General features: G+C 42.9%; 1 protein-coding gene across 1 annotated transcript in view; it reads left to right on the forward strand.

Moving 5' to 3' along the window:
- The window catches only part of LOC129824169 (protein Wnt-9a-like), a 30,236-nt gene extending 19,344 nt beyond the window's left edge, over positions 1-10,892 (forward strand). Inside the window, exons 2-4 of the mRNA XM_055883596.1 lie at positions 2,692-2,951; positions 4,152-4,414; positions 6,718-10,892. Coding sequence (XP_055739571.1) covers positions 2,692-2,951; positions 4,152-4,414; positions 6,718-7,206 — 1,012 coding nt within the window. The 3' untranslated portion in view covers positions 7,207-10,892. The remainder of the gene's footprint in view (positions 1-2,691; positions 2,952-4,151; positions 4,415-6,717) is intronic.
- The last annotated feature ends 3,957 nt before the right edge of the window (positions 10,893-14,849 follow it).

The raw sequence follows: 14,849 nt of genomic DNA on the forward strand, positions 1-14,849 counted from the left end.
GGAAATGGAATTGAATAGGTTTCTGGTTCATTGGCAGCAGTAACACGCTAGCTAAATGCTAATAGTGTCTGACTGGCTGGCTGTTGTCTTTTTCACTCTCTCTCTCATTAGCTTGTGTCCTACTCTTGCAGACCAGGCCTGAATCCTTCCTCACTGAAAAGTAACTGTTCGGTTCATAGTTACTTATTAGACTAGCTATCACTTCCTGTTCTGGCCATGTGACTGGTGACATCTGCATGGGCCTCTCATTGAACATGGCATAATCAGAGCATTGTTTTGTGAATGAGACACAGCAGGATTCACTTAGACATGACAACTAAACTAGGATCCTCTCCTCCTCAGCTCTCCTGATAACATGCTAAAGCAGTTAGATAAAGTAAACCTCTGCTGTTTTATCAAGATTCATAGAAGGAATGTTCACTTAAGCTCAACAACATAAATGTCAACATTTTGATGGCAGAGGCCAGAGACAGGTCACCGTGTGACACTGAGCAGAGCAGTTCAGTTATATAGAGGAGAGAAGAAGAAACAACCTCCCATTGTCACCTCCAGAGTACATCCAATATGTTTATCCCTTGTTTACGGTTGTTGTCAGGACAACCTCAGATTGTTAGCAGGTGTCAATATTAGCAGGGAAATGTTGACACTTAAAAGGCATCAAACTCTTTCAGTAATGGTGTTATGTGCCCGGGCCCGTTGCAGGAATGTGTTTGTGAGTTCTTCTGTAAATCCATGTATTCTTCTCTTTTACTTTAACAGTGTAAAAAGAGGCCCTGAAATTGCACATAATGAGCAACTACCCTGCCAATTCTGTCAGATGGTGTGACCAAAATGGTCACAGGCTGACAGTCATGTCCCCTGCGTGTTTTTGTGAAAGTAATGCTTCTGCTTTCCCCATCCATCGCAACCTCAGAACACTAGTTGGTCAGGGAGGGTTTTGCCAGCTATGTGGCAGACCCGGTGCTAGCTTGTGTGTTTTATACACACTTCCTTTAAATAAACTGACGAAAGGAGTGCAACTCTACCACATGTTCTCCTCCTATACCGTGTTTAGAAACTAAGCTTATACTCATTATATTTCAAATGAATTGCAGCTTTAGGGTCCTGAATACTGTGAGTTTGTATGGGGATTCTATAATGAGTGTAAAGCCTGCTGTGTGATCATGTTTACATCTATACACCGCTGGTCTCCGTGAGTGACCGTCAGTATTCTCCAGGATATGATATAAATATTAAGCAACGTATCTGTTGGTTTGGCTACTGTTTAGCATGCCTGTGATGTGACGGACAAATTGAATGTGTGGGACCATTGTTTTAAATCTGTCATATCATCTGAACGCTCTATACTGGCAAAAAAAAACGTCATTAAAATACACAGTTACAGTCACTAACACTCTAACCAGCTCTGTGTGGCAAGTAAAATGTTCAGAGTGAGGTGTTCTCATTTGTGTCTGGAATTAGCTAGGAGGCTAGCCAACTTTAGCCAGTTAGCTTGGGTGCTTGACTTCCGTTTTGAGGTCAGGACGTTCGAATCAACCCTACTCCGCCAGAGCGTCCAGTGTGCTCTGAAAACTCTGAGAGCGATACACGCTAAATTTACTAACGGACAATCTGACAACACTCTGAATTTACGAACGCCAAGAGCGCACTCTGAGCTCACTCTGACACCCTTGAGTGAATTTACAAACGCACCCTTAATGTCCTTAAACCAACCTGTGTCAATTTAGCTAGCTGTCTAGCCAGCGATGCTATGACGAGCAACCTTATTGGTAGCTACCCTAAAAGAGACAAATCAGCACAGAACGCTCTTCTGAGAATGTGCTATATACACAGCCACACCTATCCTTTTATTTTTTAAATATATTTTTTTACTTTTACCCCTTTTTCTCCTCAATTGGTAGTTTGTCTTGTCCCATCGCTGCAACTCACCTACGGACTCGGGAGAGGCAAAGGTTGAGAGCCACACGTCCTCCAAAACAAACCCAGCCAATCCGTACTGCTCGCTTAACCCAGAAGCCAGCCACACCAATGTGTCCATCCAGCTGGTGACTGGGGTCAGCTTGCAGGCACTCACCCCACCACAAGGAGTCGCTAGAGCGCAATAGGAGGAAAATCCCATCCGGCCAAACCCTCCCCTAACACGAACAACGCTGGGCCAATTGTGCGCCGCCTCATGGGTCTCCCGGTCACGGCCGTCTGTGACACAGCCTGGGACCGAATCCGGGTCTGTAGTGATGCCTCAACCACTGCAATGCAGTACCTTAGACCGTTGCGCCACTCAGGAGGCCCAGACTCACCTCACATATGGTGAATGTTGATCTCAATCTCTAGAAAGCGTTGCATACCCCTGCACATTAACCATTAAGTCGATTGCAACCTTCAAACAATTGCAGCCAAATTCCCTCGAACATTAACCAGCTCTGACTTAGACCATAAAGGTCAGCGTTCTATGTTTGGGACTTAGCATACCATTTCCTCATATTCTCAGTCCACTGTACTGACTGAGTGTTCCCATAAATGATTTTTCATCTTCCGAACCCTCCAAACAGTGTGTTACAGTACAACATCTCCCTCTCTCAACTCCAGATTGACAGGTAATGCCTGTATTAAGCCTTAGGTAAAACCGTAGGTAGACCTTTGGGTACAGCAGCAGCATCTGACAGTATCTAATGGGTGTCTATTTCTCTCCAGATTGACAGGTAATGAACCCCTGTCCATTCTACCGCTGAGCTCTCAACCTGAGGAGAACGTGGGAAGGGCCCACTACAAGCTGTGTGACCGGCTCAAACTGGAGAAGAAGCAGCGGCGGATGTGTCGACGAGACCCGGGCGTGGCCGAGACCCTCATGGAGGCAATCAGCATGAGCGCCCTGGAGTGCCAGTACCAGTTCCGCTTTGAGAGGTGGAACTGCACCTTAGAGGGGCGCTACAGAGCCAACCTTTTGAAAAGAGGTGGGGAAAGAAAAATATTCCAACTTCATATAGAAGTATAAATGTAATATGTTTTCAACTTACAGAAAACTGGTTTCTGACGTTCATGGGTGGAGGTGGAGATACATTTTTGTAATTCCATAGTAGATAGTACAGTAGAGAGAGACCATAGTAGATAGTACAGTAGAGAGGGACCATTGTAGATAGTACAGTAGAGAGAGACGATAGTAGATAGTACAGTAGAGAGAGACCATAGTAGATAGTACAGTAGAGAGAGGCCACAGTAGATAGTACAGTAGAGAGAGACGATAGTAGATAGTACAGTAGAGAGAGACCATAGTAGATAGTACAGTAGAGAGAGACCATAGTAGATAGTACAGTAGAGAGAGGCCATAGTAGATAGTACAGTAGAGAGAGACCATAGTAGATAGTACAGTAGAGAGAGGCCATAGTAGATAGTACAGTAGAGAGAGGCCATAGTAGATAGTACAGTAGAGAGAGACCATAGTAGATAGTACAGTAGAGAGAGGCCATAGTAGATAGTACAGTAGAGAGAGGCCATAGTAGATAGTACAGTAGAGAGAGACCATAGTAGATAGTACAGTAGAGAGAGGCCATAGTAGATAGTACAGTAGAGAGAGACCATAGTAGATAGTACAGCAGAGAGAGACCATAGTAGATAGTACAGTAGAGAGAGGCCATAGTAGATAGTACAGTAGAGAGAGACCATAGTAGATAGTACAGTAGAGAGAGGCCATAGTAGATAGTACAGTAGAGAGAGACCATAGTAGATAGTACAGTAGAGAGAGGCCATGGTAGATAGTACAGTAGAGAGAGGCCATGGTAGATAGTACAGTAGAGAGAGGCCATGGTAGATAGTACAGTAGAGAGAGGCCATGGTAGATAGTACAGTAGAGAGAGGCCATGGTAGATAGTACAGTAGAGAGAGGCCATAGTAGATAGTACAGTAGAGAGAGGCCATAGTAGATAGTACAGTAGAGAGAGGCCATAGTAGATAGTACAGTAGAGAGAGGCCATAGTAGATAGTACAGTAGAGAGAGGCCATGGTAGATAGTACAGTAGAGAGAGGCCATGGTAGATAGTACAGTAGAAAGCTGAAGTGTATTTTCCCAATAATGGCAACTTTCAATTGCTCATTTTGAGTGTCCATTAGGAAGCTGGTAGCTGATATCCTTCCTCTTGCTCCACATCTCACTCTAGGTTTTAAGGAGACAGCCTTCCTGTATGCCGTCTCCTCAGCAGGCCTGACTCACGCCATGGCCAAGGCGTGTAGCGCCGGGCGGATGGAGCGTTGCACCTGCGATGAAGCACCAGACCTGGAGAACCGCAAGGCCTGGCAGTGGGGCGGCTGTGGTGACAACCTCAAGTACAGCAACAAGTTTGTCAAGGACTTCCTTGGCAAACGCTCCAACAAGGACCTGCGTGCCCGCGTGGACATGCACAACACTAACGTGGGCATGAAGGTGAGTGTAGAGTGGAGCCGTGTTGAATGACGCGGTACATTTCATCTTGTTTAATTTTGGGATACAGTAATTAGTGTATCCCGCTAATAGCCCTTTTGTCACAACTTTTCCTGTACAAAAACCTATGAATCATTTTGGGTTGGCTGGTTGATTGATTGATTGACTGACTGACAGTGTAGTTTGCTATTCCTTTGCCCTGTACAGCTACTTTAAGTACGTAAGCCTATGTTGTCCTCTCTTGAGATGGTTAAGATCCGTGGGTTTATTCCAGGGTGAATATTTTCTGAATCTCCTACAGACAACTATATAATGTGGGGTTGGTAAATTATTGTTCTCTAAATTTACCTCAGTCTAAAGACACAGCAAAATGACCAGAACCAGTGAAAATGACCAGAGAGGAATTTAATGTGACCACGAGAGGAATAACAATGACAAGAGTTTTTACAGCTATATTCCCATGGTCGACAGAGAATCGTTTACCCACATGCTGTGGTTATTAAACAAATACTATAGATCCTCACGCATCCCACTTAATGGTGAGATAAAAGGCCAGCCTAAATCACTTAAATTGTCAGAGGCCACACGTTAATCAAACTTTGGTTTTCCCTCTCAAATTAGAGAGTTAATTGCCTTTGTTTGTGCCTTAGCGAGATTCGACAATTGTTTGAGGTGAGGGAGCGAGTTTTTTTTTCTTCCCCGGCTTGGACGTGATTTTAATAGTAAAATCAAAAAGAACAGAGAATGGTGTTAAAATGTCAAGCCAAAGCAAACTCAAGGTCCTGGCAGCTGCTACCTTTACTCAGATTTTCTCCTATTGTAGCCATTTTAATTTTAGTATGAATATAAATTATAGCAGAAGCACACTTCCCCAAATGTTAGCAGACACAAACCTCTCCCTGAAGACCCGTGGTGTGCTCTTCCTTTTCAGCTTGGCTCTCCAAATCCATTCTCAGGTTCTTTTATTTGTGAGAAAAGATTTACAACACTGTTTTCGTCCAGGTTTTTTCTTATTTTCAGATTTAGTGAGGTGTACCACGTCCCATATGGAGCACAAATCTTGGAATGTGCCAGCCTCTGCATCCCTAGAACATTTAAAGCTGACATTTCACATTTCCTGAACTAAACTGCAAGTGTGGCGAATAATGCAGCACTTCTTTCTTATTCCCCGATCTGTTTCCCAGTGTGTGAGAACAGAACCGGAGAGAGACTGTCTGTCCACTCCAGGCCTCCTCTGGAGAATATACGTTATGGATTTTAACACATAACTTTTGAACGTTGTGGTCGGCTGATGCTGACTGAGCTGTACACAAATGAGCCATTCCCAGCCACAGAGATTTCAAGCAATGTCGCAACGTGTACTATTCACTGGTGTGCTGTATTTGACCAAACAAGGAGCCTTAAACACACCCGTTCACACCCCCAAAAGTTAAAGTTTGTCGAACATCAATAGTTAGAGGTGTTCTCTCAAGTTCAACTGAGTCCACATTCCATGTCATCTGGTGGGTAGATCCCGTTATATGTGTTATGAGAAATGTTCAGGCCTCAACATAGTTGACGTAAATCGAAACAGTAGAGTTATGAAGTTGGCCTGGTGAAAGAGATGGACCTTGGGGGTTTTTGACTCCCACATACCTTAAAACAAACCAAGAACAGGGGCCAGGGTCTGAGTCTTCTGTCTCCTTTCCCATGGCCGAGGAACTCAATGGATCTTTTCTTCAGAAAAAGTGCCTCTCAGCGTGTCCTCCACTTACTATTAGTAATAACCATGATGACTTTAATCAAACTCTATTACCGAATGTTATCGTAGCAGTCCGTATCGACACCTTCCCACCCACAAACATTATCTTTGAAACTATTGCTTATAGTGTAGCACCTTTTTTATTAAGAGTCTTTGGTTGGGGAGTGACAACAATGTGACATTGTTGTCATGTAAATGTTGTATTATGTTAATGACAGTTTATCAGCAATAATTAGAGGCTCTAGATCGTCTAACTCTGTGGTATGTATGAGTATACACAGAAAAGATAATCATGGCCTCTGTTCTCATCACATTTTAATACACTGATGTTCTGTGTGAGTAAAGGCTTCATATTGGACACATTTCTTATGAAATTAGTACTTACTACATAGGCCCATTGTGCTGCAGAAATTACAGGGGAGTCTAGGTCATTTTCTTCTTCTTTGAAACCTTGCTGTCCGTACAAAGTACAAAATGGGTCAAAGTTAAGATTATGTCGTCTCAGGCCGTCCCTTTGATGCCCTGTGACGGCTGACTGTATGTTCCTCTTCTCTCCCACCCCCAGGTGATCAAAGCCGGGGTGGAGACGACCTGCAAATGCCATGGCGTCTCGGGCTCCTGCACCGTCCAGACGTGCTGGAGGCAGCTCTCGCCCTTCCACGAGATCGGCAAGCAGCTGAAACAGCGCTACGAGACCTCACTGAAGGTGGGCAGCTCCACCAACGAGGCCACGGGGGAGGGGGAAATCTCCCAGGCCCGGCCCCAGCAGCAGCAGCCCCCAACGGGCCCCAGCAATGACCCGATCCCACGCACCATGGACCTGCTCCACATTGAGGACTCGCCCAGCTTCTGCCGGCCCAGCAAATACTCGCCGGGCACCTCGGCCAGGAAGTGCTACAAGGACAAGAACTGCGACGCCATCTGCTGCGGCAGGGGCCACAATACCCAGAGCCGCGTGGTGACCCGGCCATGCCAGTGTCAGGTGCGCTGGTGCTGCTACGTCGAATGCAAGCAGTGTACACAGAGAGAAGAGGTCTACACCTGTAAAGGTTAGCCCAGTCTTAGCTTCCTGCTCGCCCCTTGCCTCTGACCGGACTCAGCAAGTGGAGGGTGGTTGTTGGTGGTGAAGGGGAGGGTGAATGGTGTTCTAGGACAGAGGTTTGACTCTCACTCACCCCCCTTGTGGCTGTCAGAAAGAGAGAGAGAGAGAGTTCTGCGGCAGAGGAGAGAGCAAGACGATGGAGATGGAGGACCTTTATAAGCACTTTGAGGGATTTTCTGTTCTATGGGTTTTGTTTTAATACCCTGTGGCCCCAGCCAATGGTGGTTGGGGTTGCAGGAGGAGATTGGCCTTGTCTGACAAAAGGGTCAACATGGGTCTCATGTTTTCTTGTTGCAGAGTTGGAGCTTTGGAGAAAGCCTACCTCACCTATTCAACATGCAGTCAGATGTGTCAGTGAGAAAAAGCAGCACTTGGCCGCTCTCTAGCATGCTGTTAATGAGGATCCAATAGAATGACCGTAATGGTAAAAGACTGGCTTTTGGGCCTCGCCCAATGTAGAAATGTGTGTGTGTGTTAGCGAGTGAGGGTGAAGAGGGGGGTCAAGTTACAACTCATATGGCAATCATGGTAACCATATTCAGAAACTGTTAAGAAGACAGGGTGTAAGATGTATTCTACACACACATATTTACACGCACACACCACTGTGTGTATGCATATGTATGTAAATAAATTAAATTGTATTATAATGATATTATATACACTTGCTACTTATCTGAATATGTTTCAACAAACCACTAACCACACAAATGTGTTGTTGTTTGTGTGTTCTCGCTCTCTTCTGCTTTTTATTGTGTTTTGACAAGGCCCTTTGGAAAGCAGCACGTGTGTGTCCTTTGTGTCTCTCTGTGGATCATTTATGGACCCTTTGGGACTACTCCTTCCCGAGGAGAGAAAACACGCTCATTTGTCTTTGATTCTTTTACACTAGAGTGAAATTGTTGGTGAATACATTTTGCCAGTAATTTTAGGCTACTCTTGGCCTTGAGCGAACTCAACTAATGTTCAGGGAATAACTGAAACCACTATATCTTATTTGGACTGATGGTAAAAAGAAGAAAAAAAGAAAAAGAAAAAGTGTATGTAATGAAAGTTCAGTGAGAGAATGGACTTGCTTTTCTGAGTTTAGTGTCTACTGCTGTCACCGTGACAACAGGAGACCGCCTGACCAGTGGAGAATGCATCTTCCAATCAGATGAATAGGGCTCTGACTATAACAGCTTCTTGGTACTTAGCCCTCTATTTAAAAAAAGAAAAGCAAATCTTGCTAGTAATAATACTATAAAGTTGTAAAGAAAAGAGCAAAGTGTGGGGAACAGAAGAGATGTAACCCCTATACCTATTCTCTCATATCCTTCTTTCCTCTCTCTACACCCCCCATTTAATTGAAAAGTATTAACGGTTGAGATTGAAAATGAACAGTATGGAACAATGGAAAAATGGCTTAAACATTTACACCCTCAAGCAAATTTGGTATTTTAGATATAGTCCTGCTGAAGCTCACAATAATAAGGTGACAAAATGTGTTTGCGACGACAAAGCAAATGTATGCTCTAGCTGTATGCCTATGCATTGTCTATCCATTGTTTTGGGCATGGCTACCACAACTCTACGACTGCAAAGGTACAATCTCCTTTTGTGTTGTTTTGACAGTAATTCTCTCTCAGGCAGGTTACTGTTATGTTGTACATGTCTAAAATTAAATTTTGGATGCTTGATGCTTCAAATGACTGGTGGAAAAGGCAGAGCCAACCCTCTAAAACACCTACAATAACTCATGAGATGCAAAGTCTTTAGATTTCCTTTAGATATAGAACCATTGCCTGTTTTAGGTGGGTGAGAATGAACTACTGAGTGAGGAACCCAACATTGTAAGATAGCCCCGTTCACGCACTGAAGCCTCAGAAGTCCTTTATCATTTCCCTTTAAAGTATTTAAAGATCCTGTATTTATGAGTATAAACAGTGCATAAGTTTTTATTTTCCTTTTGCTTGTTGTAAATAACAATGGTTTATTCTCCTGTGGTATAGAGACAAGAGTGAGGCACATGGTAAAATCTCACAGGCAAGTAAGAGGAAGTTGGTAGCAATAAGGAGGTTAGGACCAAGACGTTTGATGCTGGAAAGGCAAATGGTCAAATTTAAGTTGACGCATAAGGCTGCGGCTAAATCATGAATATGGAGTACATTGCTGCTGAAAACTTTTGATTGCACGTGATCATCAGTAAGTGAAAAACATTAGTAGATAGCTGTGGTCCAAGCTATTTTCGAGGGCATTGGCATGCTATGTTAGAAGCGGTGACACTCACAGGATTGATATATGATTCAACCCACCGTGACTGATCAAGGAAAAGCAGCATGCTTTGAGAAGGGAGTCTAGCCTAGCGAAGGTTGGTCGGTTCTTCCTCTAGAGCTGAATTCCAAACATGCCAAATAAAGAATGGTCAAAACCTACATAGAACTTTGCACGTTACATGGAATCCATAATGGCTATGCTAAGAGCCTGAGCATAAATGCCTGCTTCCCACAGCTTCTGGTGAGTGTAGTCTACACACGCTCCTCTGAACAAGACTGGTTCTCTACAGTGGTAATTTATTGAACGTATACAAAAGGTCAACAGAGTCATGACGAGAGGAATACAGGATGCACATTGCATGTATTTTGTATGTTTTATACTGTACACGTACACACGTTTTCTTTTTCAAGACAAAGGACGGCATGATGCAACGGTTGTTTCTCAATTTGTCATTGTCTTAGTCCTTCATATTCTATTTTTGAACTCACAGCTCTGCACTGTGTACTTGTCAGTGGATCATGTATACAAATCTATTTTGTAGGAAAAGTGAAAACAAAAGAAAGATAAATTATTTTGAGATATTTTATGAGCATGTGTTTAATGTAAATAACGTAAAGTCAAAACTGATTTTATATACCTGTATTTGTTACTCTATTTTCCTTTAGGCTTGTATCGGTGTCTACTTCTTTGGGGTGGAGGCTTCAAGAGGCAGTGTATTCTATAAAGTCCGTTTCTATAGATAACTCTAACATTTGCAGTTCCTAAGCACAAAACAAATCCTTGCAAATTTAGTAACTAAACACTTCTCTTCCCCTTTTCAACTGTTATATACGACACATACACAACACATCTGAAGGCAATTCTAAAGGCAATTAAATAGATCATAATCAGCTGGGTTCTTTTATGTGATTGACATCGCACAGTATTTTTCTAGTGTTTCCAATTTTTAGCGTGATCAGTTTGTTTGAGGCGTTGGCGAGAGGTGTATGGGTTCTGTCTGTACCCCGTAACATAACCTTCTGTGCAGATAAACATACTGACCAAACGCAGAGTGGTATTGGTGTGAACTCATTTAACTTTTGGTATACTCTGATGAGAGGGTCACATTCACTGTGTACATTTGTATTAGGATTTGTGCTGTGCTTGCCAATAAACAAAACAAACATGTATTCCTCTTTGTGATAATACTATACCAGCAAAGCTTTGTCCATGTTCACTTATTCATGTCTTATGGGAATCTAAATTATTGTCCTCTACCTCATGTGTATAGCTTGTAGGTATAAACAGATCACGAATGACTGGTAAGAATGTATTTAAGTTATTTAACATCTTTGTATAACAAAGGCAAGAAAACCTGAAATAATAAATGAATTTTTAAATTATTTGAATGTTTGGTCTCATTCATACCCAGTGGTTATATAGCCATTGCTAAGAGGAGTTTGGTCCAAGTCTAAGCAAGCAAACAGTAAAAGTTCTACACCACTAATAATCCACCTTTCCTTCTACCCATAACTCAAAGCGACTTGTTGATATAGGTTCCAATATGCTATGTGATAGCATTTCCAAGCTGTTCACAGTTCTGGAGACTTAAGGGGTTGAGAGTAGTGGAGCTAAATAGAGGGAGAGGTACACACCTCCGTCATCAAATTAAAGACAAGTATGTCCGGCTATTAGAGGCACTCTCAGTTGGAAAATGCTGTACATCCCCTGTTGTGGACTGATGTCACAGACAAGAAAGGCCCTGTCTGCGACTTGTTATGTCACGTTGAGATAAGTGTTTATTAGAATCTGATACCGACTCCTGTTGGATTACCATATACATCATGGAGACGCACCCTCTATTTGCTATGACATTTCAAATGTCTTCCTTCGACGCACAAGGGTAGCATTACATTATCAAGCCCTACAACCATAGTCTTTCATCGTACAGTACACATTTCAATCTGTCATGGTGTCTGCTTACCAGAAAGTCAAACACATTTATTTTGAAGCTCATTACTATAGGATATCAATATAAACATTTCACTCTATTTTGGATTAGACAGTACTGGACACATTTGCCAAAACTGATACAATCTCCCTGTTGAACTAGTATTATTTAAACAAACTCAATTCCCCTACCAGATGTGTAAAGAATTAAGGGAGTTTTCTTTCTCAACAAGCTACGTGGACGAAGCTTCTCATGGCTCAATGCGCACATGCCTGGAAGCCCTGACTTAATCCGAAAGAAAGAGACCTTGAGTCCCTGAATCTGCATCAGTGGAAAAAAAACTCCCATCAGATTGCGAAAACAAAACTCAATTACAGGGAGTGTATCTGTTCTAATACCTAAAACATCACTGGAAAAGCCCAAAGATATCCTCAACACGTGTAGTTGTATTACCTAGCCACTAAAGTTACAAGCAGGAGGACCCTGGTGTTAGATATGCCTCCCCAGGGTCCTACTCACCTTGCCCTGAGGAACAGTGTGGCCTGAATATTCCCCACCCGGCCCCACCCCTCACTACTTCCTGCCCAGCACCAGGCTCTAATATGAGCAACGTTTTGACAGCTGTTACCATGTAGGAAGTGGGTGCCACTAGAGCACAGACTAACAAAAATCGAGTACATGCCTCAAAAAGCAAAAATCGAATACATGCCTCAAATACACCCACCCCCCTTCTTTCTCTCTCTCGTTCTCATCCTTCTGCTCTGCTGAGGCACACAATAGGATAGGCGGATAGGCCCAAGATGGTCAAAGCTTAGTGAAGAAAGCTATGAGATAATGTTAACTGAATACCCTTGAACTGCTGAAAACGGCATAAAATTGTTAAACGCTTACATCCCATCACGCCCGCCCCCATCCCACTAGAGGATAGTGTACTTATTATAGTTTGTAGATGTTTTACTGAGGACTGTTGATTGTGGTTTAGTTGATTCCTCTGTAATTAAATGTAGTGTTGAGACCTAGGAGGTGCATGTCCGCTTAGCTGCTACTAAGTGTGCTACTGCTACTGCTGTCGAGACTGGCCAGTGACAGACTTTGAACAATTACCTGAGAGATGCAGAGTTTTACCAGTTGTACACAGCAGTACATATGACTTCAGACCGTTCCTCAGAATGCCTCAACCGTACATTTTTGCCCAAGGACGATCTCAGGATGAAACAGGGAGTGAGTTCCCTGCCCTGTAAAAACACCTTAGCTCATACAGGTCTGTGAATTTAGATTTTTTTTCTTCGTCTTTTTTAGCTCTTTGGGAAAAAGTTAGTTCCTGTCTGGAAAGTGTGATAGGAGGGGTCTGTGCTAGGCAGTAACTGCCTTAGTTCGCTCACTTCCTGCACCCTGCCCAATAACGTCCCCTGTTTACAACTGTTTTTGATTGTTGTTAAGTATCTGTCAAGGTTCCCACTTGTCCTTCATGCCTGGAAAAACATGTGAGCTCAGCATCTCTCAAAACAGGAGCAAAATAAAATGCACCAGGTGGAGGAAAAATACTTGCGCATCTGGTTGTGACTCGTGTTAAGGTATCTGCTGTGAAGACAAGGATTCCTTTGTTTAAGCTCAAATGCTGGCGTGTTATGTGATAGAATTGGAATCTTTCTGTCAGTTGACTGTCTGAGCAAACTGGTAAATACTCCGCAATTTGACGCTACTAGCAACCTACATCACTCATGGCACCTGACACCATGGTAATGAGGATCAACAGTTAGTAAACACGTACGACTAATGATGGGGGTTTGTTTTTGCCTTTACTCGTCGTATGTTGAGAGACAAACGCCCAAGGCAAGTCAACAGACAATTTACTTTAAAGATGTTTAGCAATGTTCTTTTAGCTGTGTTCAACACAGTTAGTCTCGACAGTAAGGGCTCTGTTGATTCCGCATCACGGATGTTCAGCTTTACATCATGATTGAAATTGAAAGGCAATGTTCCCGACATAGCTGAGGCTGCATTCATGGTAAACGCTGCCTACGTCGGCTCAATCGAAAATTGCCTTCAAATTTCTAGCGCGGAATCTGTAACACTTCAGCTTCACAGATTGAATACAGCCTTAAGTGTTTCCACTTGTAACTGCTCTGCCACTAGTCAGGAGGTCTGCTAGCACTTTCTTTCCAACCGTGAGGAGAACCCGCCGCAGACGTTGTCTGAGGCAAGATGAGATGGATAATGATCATAACTGGCTCAGGAGGTTTTCAACCGTTGTTCACAATCATAAAAATGTCAACTTCACATGACAAAGCCAATTGCTCAAAATCCCATCCTCTTTCACATCCTCGCTCCCACTCCTACCCAAATCCAGCAGAATAATTCATTATAGAACATAAATTCTATAATATTCAGATGGGCCTAAGTCAACATTTTCCTTCAGGAAAACTATAATCATAATAAATAAACAAATAAATCTATAAATAATAGTGGAGCATGTGTTTCTTTCATTGGCATACATACTTGGGGAGTGAGGAAAGCCCTGGAGATCCCATAGCGGGGTTTCTAGGGGGATGGGATAAACATAGAGCTGTGTAGAAGCCTGTGTGTTTGGCAGGGCTGATGTGCTCGCAATTGCACAGGGGGAATTGGTGCACTTGCCAGGAGAGGTGCAGGGTTAGCAGCATTTTATTCTGAGAGGAAGTTCCTTCTATTACTCCGTTATTCATCCCATTCTCTGAGGGGTTGGATGCCCTAAATGCTGTAGCAGAGATGAGCACGAATAAAAAAGTTTGATCCCCATGGATATCCAACCAGGAAAGTAGTGCATATTATTTGTCAGAGCTGAAGGATATGTGGGATACACACTTCCTATTGACTTCATCACTCAAGAGTTGTGCAGTGTCTTCTTCAGAGGATGTGAATGTACCAACAGCATAGAGGTATCTGGGATATGTATTGAAAAACAAGGACTATAACAAATGTTTGCTATCACGAAAGGGAAAACTCCCTTCACCGGACCTAACATATGTTGTTTGCATCAGGGAAACATGAAATATTGACTACTTGGAGATGCTGTGCTTTCTCACAAAATTCCCAGGTACTGTACAGTACATTCAGCTGTACTGTACTGAATGTACTGAGCAGCTCACAGATCATTGCACCTGTACATAGCCCATCTGTAAATAGCCCATCCAACTACCTCATCCCCATACTGTATTTATTTATTTATTTTGTTCCTTTGCACCCCAGTATCTCTACTTGCACATTCATCTTCTACACATCTATCACTCCAGTGTTTAATTGCTATATCGTAATTACCTCGCCACTATGGCCTATTTTATTGCCTTACCTCTCTTATCTTACCTCATTTGCACACACTGTATATATACTTCTTTTTTTCTACTGTATTATTGACTGTATGTTTGTTTAT

Source organism: Salvelinus fontinalis, chromosome 26 (assembly GCF_029448725.1).
Source record: "Salvelinus fontinalis isolate EN_2023a chromosome 26, ASM2944872v1, whole genome shotgun sequence".
Lineage (NCBI taxonomy): Eukaryota > Metazoa > Chordata > Actinopteri > Salmoniformes > Salmonidae > Salvelinus > Salvelinus fontinalis.